Source organism: Zootoca vivipara, chromosome 2, assembly GCF_963506605.1.
Source record: "Zootoca vivipara chromosome 2, rZooViv1.1, whole genome shotgun sequence".
Taxonomy (NCBI): Eukaryota; Metazoa; Chordata; class Lepidosauria; order Squamata; family Lacertidae; genus Zootoca; species Zootoca vivipara.
This window is the reverse complement of record NC_083277.1, coordinates 115,265,472-115,286,211: the sequence shown is the minus strand read 5'-3', so window position 1 is coordinate 115,286,211 and position 20,740 is coordinate 115,265,472. Positions and strand designations below refer to the sequence as shown.

Here is a 20,740-nt window from a genome sequence, read left to right as displayed (position 1 = left end):
AAAACATGTGCCGGAACAAACTCTGCAACCGGTGTACACTAGCTTTGATGGTAACGTTATGAATGTAGGAAGGGCATTCATTTTCACAAGCAGTTTGTCCACACAGCACATTCCAAGTACATGCACCAGACACCAAATCATTCTCATCGTATCAGCAAAGCTTGTGCCCATTCTTGTTACAACCACAATCCACTGGTGTAGTAATTTCCAAATGAAGGCAGATCAATTTTTGAGTTATGGAAATTGGTGATCGGCTAGCACAGAGTTTTAAAAGAGGGAAAGTGTGGCCAAGGGAAGAAACCCTACTATTAGTTTGGATAAACATTCCACTGAGCAATAAGCCATTCCAGGTCCCAGACTTTCCTTGGCCAACTCCCTCCTAGCAGGCTTCGTACCTGTGGGCTGGGTTTATTACCACCAGCCATTGTACTGCAAGACCTGAAACTACAACTTCTGCAATGCCATCAAGTATCCTACAAAGCCATGTTGTATCAAACTGACGACATAGAGAAAAATCAGCACACCTCTCTCAAAAGCAGAAGACTTAAGGTTTATTAACTTTTTAGCACTAGAGTCTTCTAAGCAAAAAGGTACAGATTCTATAGAAACATTAACTCTCCCCATTGTTTAAATATCAAGATACAGAGTTAAAACTCACTTCAAGTTTAAAGGGGTGTCTTTTTTCTCCACAGACTGGCAAGAACACAAAAAAGTGTTAGAAGTTATGAAAGTGTAATGGGAAAAGGATTAGTAGTGATCCAGAGGAGTATCCTTCCAGTCCTAAATTTTACTTTCTCAATTTACCTAGGATGTATCCCTCCTAATCCTTTCAAGAGTGGGAAACATTTTAAACAGAAACACTAAAAAGATAAATATTTTTCTTTACTACAAAGTACAAAAATATTGAGAACAAACCCCTCTAAACAACACAGGGGACAACTAAACTGACCCAACATTTCCCAGCTTGGACAGATTTTTAAAATCCCACTGCTCATAGGTATTTCTAATGCAAAGACCCAGAAGTTTCGTAGCCCTTTCCTAGCAGAAAAATCTGATGCAGAATGTGTGACAACCCTTAAGTCAGGGATAGGGAACCTGTGGCCTACCAGTTGCTGTTGACTTCCAATTCCCATCAATCCAGCTAGCATGGCCAGTTGTCAAGAAGGAAGAATGGAAGCTATGGGCAGGAGGACCACTGGTTAGCCACCTCTGCTCTAAATCAATAGTGCTCCCTTTAGAACAATACACTTAAGAGACATCAAAGGAGCTTTAGGAACACCACTGACACAGTCAAAACAAGCTTAAAAGGAACTGCAACCATGAAAACCCCGTTGAATGTCTAGGAATCCCCACCCACAACAGGGCTGTAACTATTGCAAAATCCATTTGCTTCTGCAAAACCTAGATTGCTGGCTTGTCTTCTCACTTCCTGGCTAGCCTGTCTCCCTGACAACAAAGCAAGACAAGTGTTTCAAACCAGTACACGAGAAATGAGGTTAAAGATTACTTCCTCTTCCACAATCGAATATTAATTCCTTCTTTGGTAACAACAGAGTTAGAAGCACCACCCTGGGAATTATTTCATACTTTGTAGTCCAGTGGAATGAAGCACCTACAGAAAGACGCCTTTTCCTAGTTTTAAGGAGGAACAGAGACGCTCTCAAGCGGGTGTCCTCAAGAACCAAGGCTGATCAGCTAAGAGCAAAATAACAAGCTAGACGCTGGCAGCGTGAAGGAGGTGGAGGGACTAAGCAGAGGCTGTTCCAAAACAAGAGCTGAGGCATTGTCCAGCTATTCATGTAATAGTGTGGGAGAAGTGCTGCGTGCAGAGACATTCATATCTTCCGTTTCACGGAAGAACTACAACAACCCCTCCCTGCCCTCCAAAAATACAAAAAAACAAGTCCCATTGTCCTGAGGTTATACAGTAGTCGAAACCAGGCTGCTAGGATCACTGAAGTACATTAGGTGACTCAGACTGTTCTTCTCTTGAGCTACACCTACCCTAGTTGGTGGTGTGGGTACAGGCCGAGAACTGCCTTGGGTATAGGTGATATTCGCACCACAGTCGACATAATGATGCGTCTCCAAGGAACTCTGAGTTATGTGGCCAATGTAGGAGATCTTCACTGAAGTCCTGAGAGGCAGAAGCAAAGAGAAGGAATCACAGCGGGGGAGAGAAAGGTTGCACCCCTTTCTACTATGCCATGCATACTGTACTATGCTAAAAATGGAGTCATTCAAAGAAGCACTGAGGCAAACATTCTCCCCCCCTCCTTCCCCAATCTGTTCTGGGGATTTGTGTAATTTATTCTGGTCACAGAGTTCAGCTTTCAAGATTTGGACTGACCCAGCAGATAATTTTTTATTTTATTTCTCACACGTACACAAAACTCTACTTCCTTCCAACCCACACATTTACTGTGAGTCAAATGGTCCTACAGGTCAGTGCCTAGTTAGGAATTCACGCTAGAAGATTTATCGACTGATCTCAAATTTACTCCTAGTAGAGGCAAAGCAGAATATAAGAGCAGCATACCTCATGAAAATCACCATGTTGTGCACTCTGATCTTGGGTAAAGTGCAAAAGAAACTGGAAAAGACCAAGGCAGAAATAAATTGGCAAGAGACTTGAACAATTAAAAGAAAATATATGAAATGTTAGATGCTCAGAGAAGTCTTGTCATGTTAATCATATTGACAAATTACCATCTCATTACAAGTGTTTAATGAAGTGCAGTGCTCTTCAAGCTTTGGTAACATTTTGATGCCTTTTCTATCTTTACTTGGGAGCTGGGTCTCTTTTGTCCTAGGCCCAGCACTCTAACCACTACACCACACTGGTCTGAGATAGCTGGGCCTGAACCTAGGGACCAGGAGAGAGCAGTGGCATGGGAGAACCAAGACACTGCACTCAAGTGAGGCTTCTTGGTTTGTGGCGGGAGCATGCAATAAAAGCTATAGTAAGTTTGGCTGGGAGGGTCATGATTCTCCACATCCTGAGAGGCAATGCTATAATACAATTGCCAGATATTGCTAAGAGACCATTTCCAAAGCTTGTGCACAGCTTATGCTTATCCACTGGCTCTATTGTGCAGTTGCTCCAGCAGGCATAAGACAAGTAACTACTTGAGGCTAACCAAAAGCTCTCTAGAAAAGTGGAGGTGGGTGGAGAGAGGTGGCAGCTACTCTGGGGCAAGTGCTGCAGAGCCTAGCTAAGGTTCAAACACAGATAAGCATAAACCAAGTCCTTACTATACATAAGAAGATGGTCCACCCATTTCAGCCTTCACTGTGAAATTCACCTGGAAAAACAGGGCACAAGCAAAGCCACATTAGTTTAAGAGGCTGCATCTCCTCCCTCCCCCACCATAAAGGCAAGACCCCTATTGCCTTTCTAGGCTGCAGTACCAGCTGGTCACTCAGTGCCTGGATACGGGTGACGTTGTTGATCTGCCGAGTCCCAACCACAGTATTCATGTACTGCACCTGGCTGGCCAAGCTGGTTACTGCTACCGAGTAGAAATTGGAGTTTCTGATCCGGAGAGTGGCCTATGAAGTAGGACAGAGGAAAAGAAACACAGGAAGCCAATAAGATTCTTAGCACTGACCCGAGAAACTGCAGCTGCATTAAGTAATATATAGACACACTTGGGTATTACCGTGATGGCAAGGACCACAAGGGAGTTTTTCTCATCAAACCAGACCGTAACCACTTTGATGCCATTGTCATCCACAAGGACTGAATGAGGAAAGAGAAAGAAGACCACCAGCCCTGACACCAGGAGGCAGAGCAACACCGACACCAAAACATAGAGTTTCCTGCAGAGGACAAGATCAACAGTTTAGCCAGCTTCCCATCCTGTGCTCAGCTCTTGCTAACAGATCCACACTTTTATGCATAAGAACATAAGAAGGACCTTGCTGGATCAGGCCAAAGGCTTCCTGTGTCAACCAGATGCCTATAGGAAGCATATCAGCAAGCAGGGCCTCAGGGCAACAGCACCCTCCTTGCTTGTGATTCCCAGCAACTAGTGAACACACCAAAGCACACCTCCATTTTGCAAAGGAAGTGCAAAGCACTGGACTAGGCAGTCACATTTAATCAATCGGTTCATCACCACACAAATTCCTATCATTCTCCCCTCGCCCTCCCATCAGAAATAATTTAACCCTTCATTATACAAAAGCTCCTCAAAACATCCTTAAGATGCACCTCAGTATCTCTGGGGGGAAGGCAACAGATAATACACTCTTTTTTTGTTCAGGATACGCATCAAGTCGGGGAGCAAAACAAAGCACTACAGTGCCCGCTGCGCTTTGGCTCCGGGGCTGCTTGCCGCCTGCCTGCCTTCCCCGAGGAAGCCCCGCTGGTGAGGAAGGCAGGCAGGCGGCAAGCAGCGCCCACTGAGCTTCAGCTCCAGGGCTGTTGTCGTCTGCCTGCCTGCCTTCCCTGAGCTTCGCTTCAGCTTGTGCTGACAGCTGTAGCGCAGCAAAAAGGCAAAGAAGATCAGGTGTCAACCTCGCAGCGGCGGCGAGAAGCAACCAGCAGAGACCAGCGGAACGCAAAGGGGAACAAGCTGTAGCGCGGCAAGAAGGCAAAGAAGATCAGCTGTTCTGCGGCTTCGTCTTGCAAAGCGTGGCCATAGAAGGCTTCGTCTTGTGAGACGCCTCGCGCAACACAACACCCTTTCGTCTTGCAAGTTTTTTGTTGCGCAAGGCATTCGTCTAGAGGGGTACCACTGTAGCAGTCAAGGCATTTGGGAGATTAGAGTAGTTGGGCAGATAGTAAAATGGAGGCGGTGGTGAGATATCTCCTTTCAGCAGGATAATTTACTTCCATGTCTATGCCCAGAACATAAAGGCAGCAAGAGAAGTTAGAGACTCCATTTGTACTTACGTCCTTTGAGGTTTTAATCTCTGGTCATGGTATGGTATTAGAGCTACCAATTCGTTGACTTGTTCTAGAAGAAGAAAGCAGTCTTACAGGCTTGTTTTCAATGCACAGATATGCACCTCACAGTTTTTTAAAGTCAGCCTGAGAACTGTGAAATCTGGATTTCCATATGAAAAAGTCCTAAATAACTTATTTGAATTTCCTGTAAATTATCAATAGGACTGAGAAGTGAACAACTCTACAAGGACAATATAGTGGGATGGGGTAGGTGTTACCTAAGCTTTTTTAAAAAGAGGAGGATATGATAATGCATACTCAACAAAACAAACAGACTGGTTTCAAGTCCACCTTTGGAACCTTTAGTTTAAGTAAAAAAAAAAAAGAACAAGATTGGGAAGGGGAACCTGAGGCCCTTCAGATATTATTGGACTACCACTCCCATCCTCTGTGGCCATTGGCCAAGCTTGTTGAGGCTGATGAGAGTTCGAATCCAACAATATCTAGAAAGCAACAGGTTCTCCACCCCTGCATAGGGTAGAAACAGAAATAAATGTAATTTGAACAAAATTATACACTTGTGGCAGACCTGAGTCTAGAATCAAGACTGTGCCACTGATGTAGAGGTGCTACCTACCACTCCAAAGAATCTGCCAAGTTTGCCACACCAGAGGCAGGCAACATCAGGTCTGCAGAGTGAGATTCAGTCTGTCCAAGCTCACCTCTGAGAAACAAGGTGCACACCACATCACCATGTGACTGTTATTTATAAAGGACATAAACTACAAGTGGCAGGGAAATCACAAGGTGGGGGGGGGGAGCAGGGAAGATCCCACAGGATGAAACATGCTTTCAAAACCAATGGGAGTTGAAGCTATACAGATTGCAAAACCTTATAGCAGGAAGGGGCCTGGAGGCAGCCCAGTCCAAGTCCTATGTTGGGGGTAGGATTCTCTAGCTTCCAACAGCCCTCGCTTATTAGGCATGACTGGTGTGCAACAACAGCAAGTTGTGTGAATACCACACCAGCGATTCCTGCAGGACAAGGGATTGGTTTACTCCACACAAATCCAGATAGATCAAAGTAGTAAGCTACAACATACACAGGCCACTGGCCGGCTTGACTTCTCAAGTACAGTTATTGCACAGCCCAAGGTGATATAATAGGAAATGCTAAAAGACAGGATTTGCAGGAGTAGGAAAAGGCACTTTAGGATGCCTTTAAGGTATGGCCTAGTAGTGCAAAAAACTCACCGTCCTCTGGAAGTAAGATAGCAGGCTAAGGTATAGAGAGCCAGAATTACCTGTTGGGATGCAGCCAGTGCCTTGGCAGGAGGGGCAGGTGATGCTGTCTCGCCCAGTGAATTCAACATATGGAAACCTGGCAATGTCTTCCTCCCGATCCTTGTTGTCTAGCAAATCGTTGTCCTCTTCTCTCTGTCGTCGACTGGAGGAGTAGGAGCTGGTGCCAACAGATTGCAAAGATCCCATTGCATCAGGTTTTTTGGGGGGAGGGGGTTCCCAACGTGTCCTGAAATGGTGAAGCAGAGGACAAATGTTGACATAAAAAGCAGTATCTCTCCCACCCCAGGTTAATCCTCTTCAGAAAGGGACACCATCAGTGCCACATGTAATCCAGAAAAAAGGTTAGAACTCTGCACCAAGATGGCGATGGGAAAATGAATGACTTCTGCAACCTGTATACAATCTACATTTTTGCACGGTTTTCCTTCACTTTTATACCATGTATTACGGCTGTGCTAAAATTCTCGGAAGGGGCAAAACAAGAGGATCTCTCATTTCTCTCACCTCAAAATTTCAGCTTGCTTTGCCCAGGCATAAGAAAGCAGAGAGAGAGAAGAGTGACAACCAAGTATCCTGTTTGATATTTAATTAATAAGAGCAGGATGCTGGCTCTTGAAATGTTTTAAGTTAACTGCCTTTTTTGAATTTGAAGTTAGGTTGCCTTGAGAGGGGTTTGCCCTAGAAAGACAGCCTAGAAATCATAAAAAGAAGATACAGTACTCGGAAACCAAAATTTATTGTCCAGTTCCACTTCCTGAACTTTATCTGGATCCCAAACAGCTTGCAGCATATAAACAGTTGCAACACCTTTGTCTCCCTCTTGCTAATGCAATCACAATACAGTCATACCTCGGTTTAAGTACACCTCGGTTTGAGTATTTTCAGTTTAAGTACTCCGCGGACCCGTCTGGAACGGATTAATCCACTTTCCATTACTTTCAATGGAAAAGTTCACTTCAGGTTAAGTACGCTTCAGTTTAAGCACTCCACGGACTGCCTGGAATGGATTAATCCACTTTCCATTACTTTCAATGGGAAAGTCTGCTTCAGGTTAAGTACAGACTTCCGGAACCATTTGTGTTTGTAAACCGAGGTACTACTGTAGAAAAAAAAAACAGCAAATGACGCTGTTTTCTCTGCACATAAATATATATGTATACTAGTTACAGGTAGGTAGCCGTGTTGGTCTGAGTCGAAACAAAATAAAAAAATTCCTTCAGTAGCACCTTAAAGACCACGAAAGCTCATACCAAAATAAAAACTTAGTTGGTCTTTAAGGTGCTACTGAAGGAATTTTTATATATGTATACTGTATCATACAGATTCATATGTTTGGCCTGCCTTAGGTGGGGCTATGCTCCCAGGCAAGAAAATGTATACTGTACACCTAGGACCAAACTTGACCTCCCGCAGTTGACCAAACTGCGGGAGGCAGTGGAAGACAGGAGTGCCTGGCGTGCTATGGTCCATGGGGTCACGAAGAGTCGGATACAACTAAACGACTAAACAACAACAACAACACCTAGGAAGTGCTTGTGGATCCATCATCATCCTTTGAAGTAAGTCTGGAAACTGCCATTGCTCCAGAATGCAGCAGCCAGACTGTTTTGGATTTCCATACAGTGTTGTTTCAGCTTCATTGAGTGCCTGCTTGTGCTAGTCTTAACTTTCAAAGCCCTAAAGAGTCTGGGACCAATATACTTCAGGAACTGCCTCCTTCAATATAAACTTAGTCATATGCACCATTCAAGAATTGCAGCTCTGCTGCCTGAACCCGTCATCTAAAGCAGGCATGGGGAAATATGTGGCCCTCTAGATATTGTCAGACTCCAACTCCCATCGGCCACAGCCAGCATGGCCAATGATCATGGGACTTAGTCCAGCAACATGGAGGTGGGCAGGCACAAGTTCCTCACCCCTCACCTGAAGTAAGGCATGCATGAATGTGAGACGAGACTTTCCCCAACTGTTACATTTAAACTATGGAACGCCCAGGGCACTGCTCACTTCAGTTTGGATTTGTAACAGAAGAATGTGGACAGGATTAACATTTTCTGATCAACTGATGAATTTTAATGGTGTTTCATTTGTGGTATTCAGGGTGGATAAAAATCAATGATTTTTTTTAAAAATAAAATAAATAGGATTTTTAATTTAAATCAGATTTTTTAATTAAAAAAAATCCCCCACTGAGTTCCAACAACTGCACTAACACTTAACTGTACAGAATATACACCTGAATGTAGAAGCAAATCCAAAGGGGGTGGTGGAAATAGTAACTTGGATTGACAAGTCCTTGAAGTGCTTGTCAGTCAACTAATAAGAGTTCACTGGTTCCAGGCCCTTCTTCCCAGGGCTCGCCTGACATTGTCTAAACAAGAAAGTCTCTAACCGCATTAGTTAACAAATATGGATACATATGCTATAATGTTATTGTTTTAGTTAAATAAATTATTTAAATTGTTATTAAGGAAATTGTTGTTTATTTTTCTCCTTCCAATAAAGTACAGCGGAAAAGTTATCTAAATATAAACAGTTAACTTATTAAACCTCACAATAATAATTTCTAATAGTATAACCAAATCAGTAATGTTTGCTATAACTGTAAAACCTACTCTAAAATTTATTACTCCAACATCGAAACCTTCGTCTGGTTGCAAATATTAAGATTATACCAGCAAGAATGATTCTTTCTGTAGAAATTGATTTAAATCAAGTCTTACTGATTTAAATCAAATCCACCCCGGTGGTATTGTTCTTAAAATGTGTTGGGTGAGACATCTTAAGAGCCACCCAAAGACAAGACAGGGAAACATGTTTTAATAAATAAAACAAATAAGAACTAAGCTCTACTTGTGGACATAACCTTAAAAGAAGCATACAAAGAAAAACACATAAAGTCAAGACCAGCCCCTTCACCACTCAAGATGGGCAAAAAAGAAGAGAGATGGTCACTAAGCAAGACCAGAAACACTCATAACAGTACAGTATCTAATTATACTTCGCCTAGAAAGTGAGGAAATCCAAATTCCCTAAGCACAAGCCACATCCAGCTACAACCCCCCCCCCACTTAAACCCATTGCTTCTTCTTACCGTACTCCCCACCCACCCACAAAGTAGCTTTGCTCAAGAGCAACTCTCTCATGGCCCTGACCCATTTCTCCTACAGGGCCTCCCACCCCATTTCTCTACAAGTAGCTCCCTCCCCACCTGCCCCCAAGTCAAAAACATTATTTACTAGCAAGATGAATGTCATTAGGACAATGTGTGACGGGTATATGACAGAATATTGAGAGAAAATGTTGAGGACAGTCCTTTTCAGATTACGGTAAATTCATGTTTTCACATTCCTGGTAATCCAAGTAGGACACCTGGCCATTTTAAAAGGCCCTCAAGCACACCTTAGAACACTTAAAAATTAACAGAACCAACCAACCAAAAATAGAAAATGCGTAGGGCACCTCCAGGCTGTTTTTTTGTTTGTTTGGGGGCGGGTTCTGCAATATGTCACTGAAGCAGTAACAGAACATTAGTACCTTGGTTTATGAACTTAATCCATTCCGGAAGTCCATTCTTAAACCAAAGCGTTCTTAAACCAAGGCGTGCTTTCACATGCAGCAGGAGACTCAATTTACAAATGGAACACACTCAACAGGAAGCGGAAACATGTTCCGCTTCCCACCCAGGCAAACTTCACAAACCAAAACACCTCCTTCCGGGTTTGCAGCATTCTTAATCCAAGTTGTTCATAAACTAAGCTGTTCTTAAACCAAGGGACCACTGTAGCAGGTTTAGACTGGACCATCCACCCATCATTCCGCTTTATAAATTGTTCTGTGATGCTTCCCCAGTGTTACTGCATTACTGCCATTTGGAGAGGCGCTTTTGAACTATGTACCGGTAACAAGAGTGGGACAAAAAAAAAAGCCAGGACATTTATGGCATAAAACTTGCATAATTTCAGGAGGAAGTTAAAGGACATGCACTGGCAGGAAACCAAGTTGTATGCCCAAAACTTTTGCACGTGCAAAAAGTACCAGAAATGAAGAAGACCATATGTGGACTCCAGCCACACCTCTCATGGTTGCGAAACAGAGAACAACCTCCACTGAGGACCACAATAGACAGGCAAGATCATACAGGAGCTGGTTCTTAAAATTCCCATCCCCGACTATTCAGTACAATCCCCCACACAAATTTAAAGTTGGAGGCACACATCATTCTTTAATCTGAAAGTGGCTATTCTGACGGTGGCTGATTTTTCTCTATAGGATGAGTGCACATTCACCTTTCTACAAGGACCACTCAATTCATACTTGCCTCCACCTTACAGTCAAGAGGCACTCAAAAGTGCAACTCTCTTTATATTGGGGTAACCAAATGATGCCATCACACAACCCCATGCAGAGAGGTGGCAGGATTATCCTCTCACCCCTGGCAGAGACTAACTGAAAGGAGGCAAGACCCATATAGTGAATCCTGCATTGCAGAGACACAACAGATGGCCTCTTTCACGGATGGGTACAAACTTTACTTCTCATGGCACGCAAGCAGTTTTCTCACAAGTGGCTTTTGAATTACTAAAGCAGATAGCAAGACTAAATGAGATACCTCACCTGGTGGGTTTACAGCCAAAATTGAGGAACAGAAACATGTTGGATAGGCTGTGCAAAGGCAGAACCACCCTTTAATTTCTTTTTAAAAGGAGAATGTTAGTTTCAAACTATGAGATGGAGGAGGATAAAGAGGGTAGGGAGAGAAAACAAAGGTAGAAAGATGGCCATATATAGAACTATAAGGGACCACAAGGGTCAATCTAGTCCTACCCCTTGAAATGCAGGAATCTTTTGCCCCAACGTGGAGCTTGAACCCATGACCCTGAGATTAAGATTAGCCTGTTCTACTAACAGAGCTACTCCTAAAAAAAGAATAATTGAGGCCAGTCTCATATAGCAGGTAAGGTTAAACACTTTTGGGACAGATACTAGATGAAAGGCTGCGGGGTATAAGAGTTAGAGTGTCAAACTAAGACTCAAGGGCTCTTGGCCAGTCAGCCCCACCCGCCACTGCCCCTCTCTAAGCAAAGCCTACCTCACAAGAGTGTTGCGGGAATAAAATAAAAATATGTGAGATGGGGGGGGGGGTGGAGCCGGCCTCGCCGCCACCCCGAGCTCCTTGAAGGAAAAGGAGAGGTATTTATCTATCTCATAAAACTTTATACACCGCCTGACTGAGAAACGACGACCCCAAAGCAGCTTACGAAAGATAAAACGGTAAAAGGGAGAGGGTGAAACAATACAAAAGTTAAAACGCTGAACCCTATTAAAAACCACAACTTTCTAAACATTTGGGGGTAGGCTGGTCTTGTCGAAACAGGCGCTGAAAATGGGTCTTAAAATCGCTTCGCCTCAGCTGAGGAAGACGCCAACCAGCTTCGGGCCCCAGTCCACTGGCCACCCTCTCTTCCCTCTCCCGCTTCACACGTTCACCCACCCCACGCTCTAAAGGGCTCCCACCACCCCACGCACGGTCACCTCCGGGCTGAAACCGCCGCAGCTGCTGCCTCACCGGCGGCTCCTCAACATCTGGGGAAGCCGCTTAGCTTCGCTACGACACCCAGCAGCATCACAATGAGGGAGGGGGCGGTGCCGAGAGGAAGCCACGCCCCCTCCTTTCATCGTCCCCGCCCTGAGCCGCAATACGTAACAGAAGAAGGTGCGTTTTCAGACCCGCCCCATATAACGAGTCGCTCACCTCCCCGTGCGCAGGCGGGGCCGGCAGTGGGCGGGCCCAAGCCGAGCGCGGCATACGTAGGTGACACACCAGCGCGCCTGCGCAGCCCTAGCGCCGACGTCAGCGCGTATCACGAGGAGTACGCGCAGGAGCGACGACGCGCTGGGACGCCGAAGCCTCAGCCCCCCAACAAGGGAATACTGTTGGTTTCTCTGCGCATGTGCAAACAATGGTTAGGTTAGGCCAGGGGTCCCCAAACTACGGCCCCCGGGCCGGATGCGGCCCAATCGGCCTTCCAATCCGGCCCGCGACGACCCCCGCCGCCCGCTGCCGCCGCCCGCTCTCACGGCGCGCGGCGCAGCGGCGATCTGAAAAATCGGCAAAAAATCGCCGAAAATCCTTTGTGCGCATGCGTACGGGCCTCTCCCGACCCGGAAGAGGTCATTTCTGGTGCACTTCCGGGTCGGGGGAGGCCCATACGCATGCGCACAAGCGATTTTCGCCGATTTTTTTTCCGCCCGTGTGCGTGTGCGCATGCGCACGGGCGAGCACTCCCCCGCCCTCCGGCCCGCTGCGCGCGCACTCCCCTGCAGTCCGGCCCACCGCGCGGTCGGCGCGGCGGGCACCGGCCCGCCGCTCCGTAAGTCTGGGGACCCCTGGGTTAGGCAGTGAAGGCTGTGTCTCTTGAGAGGGGCGTGTCTGCCTGAAAGGGGCAGGCCCACCCGTAAAGCGAAATAAGGTGACAGCAGGAGGCGCTGGGGTAGCAGATCCCAATACAGCATAGCTGCCAAGTTATCCCTTTTTTAAAGGGAAATTCCATTATGCTGAATAGGCTTCCTCGCGAGAAAAGGGAAAACTTGGCAGCTATGCAATACAGTCACAGTATTGTTGAGGAAATTGTGTCTCTGGGAAATTCCATGGGCTTGGAAATGGATTGTGCTGATGTGGAATAGTTAGTGGAGGACCACAGGATAACGTAATATCTCACTTTAGACAAATGGTTTTTTTAATCAGTAAATTTTTATTGGTTTTCTCATATTTCTTAACATCTTAGAATAAGTAGATTTGTTGCTGTTCTCCTGCGCTCCCTGCCTCACAACCTGGTGCGTGTGCCCTTTTCCCAAGCTCTGCACACTATTTCATATTTGGTTGTGGATTGCAATAGTGCAAAGATGATAGCACGTTGGCAGGGAAAACTACTCTGGCAGGTATGGGACCAAAGGACCTACCTATGTGCTCTTTCCGTCTGTCAATCTTCGCTATCTGACAGATCAAGAAGGCTTTTAGGTAAGTTGGTTACAAATGACACTGCACTGGGTCTCTTTGCAATGCCCCCCAAATGCTATTTCTTATGGTGACTTTGCCCATGTAAACGAGTGATGTTTGCTGGCAAAAAGTCCAGGTTCTTGTTGCTGCAAGATGGTATCTGTACTACCACTTCAGTGCCTGATGCTCACCATTTCACCCCCTGCACCAAGGCATTCCCACACTTTACTAATGCTCTCAAGCTCCACCAACCTTGAAGCGTCCTGTTTTTCTCTTAGGGACAACTGCTTCCTGCCCGTTTTTTGGAGCCTTTGTCAATTTCAATAAATTGTGCACGCTTGCTACCTTAGAGCTTGCAGGCTCAGTCTTGGCTGTCATTATTGAGTGGTGCCAAAACAGCTGGTTGCATGGACCCAGGGAACAGATTGCTACAGTCTTGAATTGAGATTAATTTTTCCACATCTCTTGCCTTTTAAGTCTTTCTTTGTTTGCTTGTGGTCCACATTATTCAGGAGTCCAAGATCGCTTTTAAAAACAAATTTATTAGCTAACAGATTGGGAAATTTAGCCAAATATCATAGTAAACCACAACCACATCCCTAAATTCCTGTATCTATAATCACATTAAATACTACTAAAGCATACAATGAACATCAATGGACAAACGTACTGGAATTAATTTCAAAACATGAAACATAATCTGTTAGGAATTTGTATGCAGAAAATTAGAAAAATAGGAATGTCTACTGATACAGGCAACACCATTTTCAGAACCAAGGTGTCCATGATGTAAAATTGCATTTCTAAGACACTTCAGTCAAAATATTTGTGTTGCTTTCTTTCCATTCCTTTCTGTGTAGATGCTCCAAATGTGAGCTGCTCAGCTGCATGCAGTTTCCAATGCAGTGTGTGTGCGTCTGTGTGTGTGTTTGTGTGTGATGAACATTCAGCAAAGCAATGGGCCTAAATCCAACTATTTCGCCTGAAAAAACTTTGGAATCCAGCTTTGAAAAATGGAAAGTCGATATAAAATTCAAACAGTCTTTTTGACTGTTTTAAACATCTTAGAACATACACAAATGATAATGTTTGAAAGAAGGCAGCAAATGGAGCATTGGAGCCATCCATTCATCTCAGGAGTTGTGGCCATTGATAAGGTGAAGCACTCTCACATCCACATGGCAATCTGCAGTGCTTTTTTCCATTGCTCATATACGCAACTCCAGTTCTTTATCTGCATGACATCATCCACACCCAAATGCTCTCCCATTCTGTTTCCCCCACTTAATCAGGATACACCATCTCCATCGAAAACTCGGCTCAATGACAGCCATCCAATAGAAAAGTGCTAAGCGTCTTCATGCAGATACAGTTCTGTGCAGGGGTTTTGCCGACAAGTTCTTCCAGAGTGTGAGGATGTTTTCAGGGGCTGTTTGCTTTTCCCTGCTTCCCGTTTCATCCTCACCTGAGGAGATCTTGGCCATTCTCTTGACAGGGACCTCCATTCTCAGGCCGGATTTCTGTTTTCCTTCATTCCTCCTTCTCCAGGTCTGGTTCACTGAGCAAATAAGAGAGAGGAGGTTTCATGCAAGTCAAGGTGTGCAATGGATCTTCAGGGCATTTGGAAGAAAAGGTTCAGCAACAAGCAATGCAGCAGCAGCCCCCAAAGCGTAAAAACACATTTTAACATATCGCTCATGAGATTCCCCCCCCCCCTTTTCTGGATATAAATGCAGAACATCCTGTGCTCCTATTAATATACAAAGTGGGGTGTTTCATATGATAAGATCAGAGGAAGCTGCCTTATACAGTACCAGACCATTTTTGATAAAGTGCTACATGTGCCAGTCCACCAATTGACTACCAATGAGGACATAGCAAAACAGAAAATGGCTGCCATATGGTGCGGTATGAAATAAAATCGCCTGGCTGTGAGTGTGAAGGCCGCTCCCTGCAGGGGCCTTTCCACCTGGCCTAGGGGGCGAGGCCCAGAGTCACCAGCCTTAGAAAGAGGCTCCTCATGAGGCCGGAGGAACATCGCCCGGCTGTGGGGCGTGAAGGCCGCTCCCCGCAAGGCCCTTTCCACCTGGCCTAGGGGTTGGGCCTAGACTCCCAAGGATCTACCAGTCGATTGCTGACACATTGCTGAGGCGGGAGAGCAAGAGGGCTCCCTGCAGGAAGCCGAGCGGCTCATCACTTTATAACTATTTCTTTTGCTTCTGGGGGGTGCAGCTGTCCCCTGCCCCCCCGCCCCTCGCTGGCACATCCATCCTGAGCTCCTTTTCCTTTGCTTTTCCCTAGGAGCACACTGCCCCGCCCCCTCTTTCCTCCCTGTATTTTATTGTGCTCTGTGAGCTGAGCTGTGAATGCATTTCCCCTGTTCACAAAAAAGCGCTCAACAACTTTATGCCAAACTCCAATCAAAATTTGAGCTGAACCCCTCAAAAGGGAGGCATTTTCCCTCCCAAAAAAAGGTCAACAAGTTTGAGCTGAACTCATAAAAAAGGGGGTAGATCACTAGCAGATTGTAAACTTGAAAGCAGATCGCAGTCTCTCTGGAGTTGGCCACCCCTGAACCATAGTACTGTATCAAAACTGTGTCCCAGTGTCTGCAGGGTTTTATACTAGCCTCCCACAACTCTGCTCTCTTCCTCTCGCAACCCCTTTGCACGTTTCTTATTATGATTTCATAGGACAAAGGGGGGCTGTGTTTTTCCACTATGTGGCTTGCTTCTTTTTTTAAAAAAAGTTTCCTTTCAGTGATTAGATGCAAAAAAAATTTCCTCCTTCTTCCGTTCAGTAAAATTTTCTGCTTAAAAACAAAACAGCTTTTATTTCCTCGTTGTAAGTAAATGTTGGGGGTGTGTGATGGGATGTTATACTGGGGTTATCAATACTTTCTCTCGCCCGCCGGGCTATGAAAGCGAGTCGAAACACAGAGGTTGCCTCCCCACCACCCCAAAAAGCGGGGTACTTGCAAATGTTGGGGTTTACACTGGGGGTTCATTTCCCTGTCTCTCTGCAGAAATAAATCATATGGAGGTGTGTCTGTGTGTGTCGTGTGTGTGTGTGTGTGTGTGTGTGTGTTTAAGGGGGGGGGCTTTGCCAAAGAGTCTGGAGAGAGAGAATCATTTGCTTGGGTAGAAATCCATTATTGCAGATTTTGTGTTGAGATCCCTATCCTTTCTAATGTAGCCATTTATTGTGTGGTTAATCATAAAATCATAGAGTTGGAAGAGACCACAAGGGCCATCCAGTCCAACCCCCTGCCAAGCAGGAAACACCATCAAAGCATTCCTGACAGATGGCTGTCAAGCCTCTGCTTAAAGACCTCCAAAGGAGGAGACTCCACCACACTCCTTGGCAGCAAATTCCGCTGTCAAACAGCTCTTACTGTCAAGGAAGTTCTTCCTAATGTTTAGGTGGAATCTTCTTTCTTGTAGCTTGAATCCATTGCTCCATGTCCGCTTCTCTGGAGCAGCAGAAAGCAACCTTTCACCCTCTTCTACAGTATATGACATCCTTTTATATATTTGAGCATGGCTATCATATCACCCCTTAACCTCTTCTCCAGGCTAAATATACCCAGCTCCCTAAGCCGTTCCTCATAAGGCATTGTTTCCAGGCCTTTGACCATTTTGGTTGCCCTCCTCTGGACACGTTCCAGCTTGTCAGTATCTTTCTTGAACTGTGGTGCCCAGAACTGGACACAGTATTCCAGGTGAGGTCTGACCAGAGCGGAATACAGTGGTACTCTTACTTCCCTAGATCTAGATGCTATACTCCTATTGATGCAGCCCAGAATTGCATTGGCTTTTTTAGAGGCGAACTGGTTTCCCATCTTTTCCCTGCCCCTTTTAACATGCAAAGAGGAGATGGAAGCAAGACGGCTCTTCTGTCTCCCTCCCCAAAAAAGAGGGGGGCAGCAGGTTTGCTTTAGAGCCACTGCAGTGTCTGGTGTGGGAAAGCATGGGAGGGGGAAAGAGAGGGGGGGGTTCAGCGGTGGAAAAGACCCTGGCATTTTCTGCTCTGCAACACTGGCTGAGCATGAGTCCCCAGTGTGATGCAGCAGCAAAAAAGGCTAATGCTATTCTAGGCTGTATCAACAGAAGTATAGTGTCTCGAAGAAGAGAAGTCATAGGACCGCTCTATTCTGCCTTGGTCAGTCCACACCTGGAATACTGTGTTCAGTTCTGGGCACCACAATTTAAGAAGGATATTGACAAGCTGGAACATGTGCAAGGGAGGGTGACCAAGATGATAATGGGCCTGGAAACCAATACTTATGAGGAACGTTTGAGGGAGTTGGGTATGTTTAGCCTGGAGAAGAGCAGACAGAGGAAATATTATAGCCATTTTCAAATATCTAAAGGGCTGCCACAGGGAGGATAGCGCAAGTTTGTTTTCCGCTGCTCCGGAGGCTAGGACCCAAACCAATGGATTCAAGTTAAAAGAAAGGGAATTTCCGACTAAACATCAGGAAGAACTTACTGACAGTATGAGCTGTTTGACAGTGGAGCAGACTCCCATGAGAGGCGGCAGACTCTCCTTCCTCGGGGGTTTCTAAGCAGAGATTGGATGGCCATCTGTCTTGTATGGTTTTGTTAAGATTCCTGCATAGCAGGGGGTTTGACGAGATGACCCTTGGAGTCCCTTCCAACTCTACAATTCTGTGACAAGTGTTCGTGAAGATGCCGCTGCTTGGTTCTGCAGCCAAACTGTGGCTTGGCGATCTTGTGGTTGCAGCCTGTGCAAACAGCGGTGCGTCTATTTTTGCGATCTAATGACAAAAGTGCATTACTTAAAATTAATGAACATTACTGTGAGGGACAGGGGATATCGCGAAGTCCCTCCCCTCCTGAGTTCAAGCCCGTCCCCGAGCAAAGGGGAAAGCAGGGAGAGTTCCGATTCCAGTGGGGAAGCAGGAAGTCGTGTCCGAGGCTCAGGCAAGGTAGAGGAGCCAGGGTCCCAGGTGGGACAGGAAGGGGCAAGCAAGGGGGGAAGACCCATCCCTCCAACTCCAGAATTACGCAGGAAGAGGAGGGGCAAGAGGATGGGTCTGCCAAAGCTTTTGTGTTGGAGAAAGACGCGCCAAAAGCCATTAGGAGGTTCTGAAACCGACTGACAACATCGCTCCGTGTAAATAGCAATGACTTGAGCACTGTAAATACGCAGCACCAATAAAAGAATAAAATGCAGAGCTGCGTAGCGTCGTTACTCTGAAGTAGTCCACTCCGGCCACTGTGACAGCAACCTCCTAATCATTTTTGGGCTACTTCGGAGTTGCCGGGATGAGCGTGTCCGAGGCGGAGAAGTGGCGGCAGATCGCTGAGCAAGCCCAGCTAGAACTGCAACAGCTGTCGCTGCAGGCGCAGGGAGAATTGAAGGCAGCTAAAGAGGAGACTAAGAAGGTCCAGGACGACCGGCTACAACTTGCGGAACAGGTGAGAGAGCTCCAGGAAAAAGAGCAGCATTTAAGGGCGGTGGCGGTAGACCTCCAAAACAAGCTGGATGCAGAGAAAAACAAGGCGGGAGGGGCTCCCCAAGTCCAAGTGCTGCCAGGAAGGAGAGCAGGGACCCTTGTAAGCAAGTTCAATGGAGACCCGAAGGAGTTTCAGGGCTTTGAGACTGAGATCGTGTATGCTCTTGAGCTGCACCAGAATGAGTTCCCCGATGATGAGCACAGAGTAGCGTTTATTGTGGAACATCTCACCGGAGCAGCCAGGGAGTGGCTAAGACCATTAATCGCAACCAAGAATCCTTGCATGAAAAATGTCCAACAATTTCTAGAAGGTTTGAGGACGATGTATTCGTCCGATAGTCATTTGGACCAGACTAAGGAGGAACTGCATAATTTACGCCAAGGAAATATGACAGTTCGCGCATATTGGGCGAAATTCACCATGCTGGTGCACAGACTGGGGTGGGTTTTGGATTCGCCTCCCATGCAAGCTGCGTTTTACTTGGGTTTGAGCGAGGAGGTGAAGGATGAACTCTCGAGAGGTCCAAAGCCCAGTACTATGGATCAGCTGAGCAAAGCAGCTCTGGCGGTGGGGGTGAGGCAGGAATCCCGGTGGAACGACAAGCAAGCGACGCGCGCAAAGCGGGCTTGGTTCCCACGGTCGCAGGAGAAGCCACTCCCTCAACAACCCTTTCAGGCCACGCCTGGAGCCAGCCAGGACCAGGAGCCCATGCAGATTGATAGCGCGCGCGCGCGGGCTTTTCAAACCCCAGCGGCGCCAAGACGCAAGGAGGGAAGGGGCGGGAATTGCTTTCTCTGCAACTCACCCCAGCATCTCGTCAGAGACTGCCCACATCGCAGGGAGTGGCAAGGAAAGGCGGGAACGGTGGTGCCCTCCCCCACTGACGCAGCACCACAGCAGGGAAACGGGAAAGCCTGGCTGCAGGAGACAAGGGGCAGCAGCCAGGCACAGTCAGCAGACAACAGCCCCAGCCCGCCCACCCGCACAGAGAGGTGCAGAGCCAGCCCACCCCTCCCAGAGCAGGAGTGGTTCTAGAAGTGACGCTAACGCTCCCAAATGGCTATCCCCTGACGGTCCTCGCCTTAATTGACAGTGGGGCGTCCGCCAACTTCTTCTCGAGAAGCTTTGCAGAAGAGCACCAAATCCAGCTTTTGCAGTTGGATTTTCCTCTGCACGTAGCAACCATTGACGGCAGGGAGCTGCTGGGAGGGGCCATCACACATCAAACCCCCCCCATGAGAATGACGGTGGGAAGGCACTCAGAGACACTGGCGTTCAACGTCACCACCATCTCAGACCCCCCCATCGTCTTGGGCATGAGCTGGCTGGCGCGCCACGACCCCTCCATCAGTTGGCACCAGAGGTGCATCACGTTTGGGTCAGACTTTTGTCTGGAACATTGCATGCAGCACCAACCAGGGGAGGGGCCTCCGATAGCCACGGTGGCCACCATGCATATCAAAGGGGGTGAGGCAATACCCAAGCAGTACTGGGACCTGCAGGAGGTCTTCAGCGAAGCGGAGTCCGACCACCTACCCCCGCACAGGCCTTTTGACTGCCAGATCAACCTGGTGCCAGGGGCGACGATACCCCCAGCCAAGCTGTACGCCATGTCAGACCAGGAGCTGGAGGATTTGCGCGCTTTCATCGACAAGAACCTCAAGCGGGGGTTCATAAGGGAAAGCAAGGCAGCAGGGGGCAGCCCGGTCTTCTGGGTGGACAAGAAAGACACGCAACAGCGCCGTCTTGTGGTGGACTTTAGACGGCTGAATTCGGTGACAGAGCCCGTGGCTTTCCCCATGCCCAGAGTGGATGATCTCCTGACAGCGGCACGCAGGGGCAAGATTTTCACCAAGCTGGACCTAAGGGGGGCGTACAACTTGATCAGGATCCGGGAAGGAGATGAATGGAAAACCACGATGTTCACGCCTCTGGGCTCTTTTGAATATCTGGTGATGCCCTTCGGTTTGCAAGGGGGCTCAGCATGCTTCCAGGCCTTCATGCACCACGTCCTGGGGTCCCTCCTCTTCAGGAAATGCTTGGTCTTCCTAGATGACA

The 20,740-nt window shown here is 46.9% G+C and overlaps 1 protein-coding gene across 3 annotated transcripts; it reads right to left on the bottom strand.

Annotated features, from left to right (window-relative positions):
- Positions 1-529: 529 nt before the first annotated feature.
- Positions 530-11,923, bottom strand: TMEM106C (transmembrane protein 106C). Of its 3 annotated transcripts, none has more exons than XM_035102915.2 (8): positions 11,769-11,923; positions 6,199-6,425; positions 4,901-4,964; positions 3,663-3,822; positions 3,412-3,552; positions 3,256-3,305; positions 2,540-2,593; positions 530-2,137 (listed from the first exon to the last, which is right to left on the bottom strand). In XM_035102915.2, the coding sequence occupies exons 1-8, from the start codon at positions 11,876-11,878 to the stop codon at positions 1,921-1,923; spliced, it is 1,023 nt and encodes a 340-aa protein (XP_034958806.2). In that variant the 5' UTR covers positions 11,879-11,923; the 3' UTR covers positions 530-1,920. The 3 variants fall into 3 exon arrangements, with proteins under 3 accessions (XP_034958806.2, XP_034958814.1, XP_034958820.1); XM_035102923.2 differs by having other exon boundaries at positions 11,735-11,856; XM_035102929.2 differs by having other exon boundaries at positions 11,694-11,848.
- Positions 11,924-20,740: the final 8,817 nt, after the last annotated feature.

Bases quoted from the DNA above. Each gene is read 5' to 3' on its own strand.
- TMEM106C (XM_035102915.2), bottom strand. From the start codon at position 11,878: ATGAAAGGAGGGGGCGTGGCTTCCTCTCGGCACCGCCCCCTCCCTCAT. The intron at 3,823-4,900 runs GTAAGTACAAAT...TGTCCTCTGCAG, and splicing joins AGATTAAAACCTCAAAGGAC to GAAACTCTATGTTTTGGTGT. The intron at 3,553-3,662 runs GTAATACCCAAG...CCTACTTCATAG, and splicing joins TTGTGGTCCTTGCCATCACG to GCCACTCTCCGGATCAGAAA.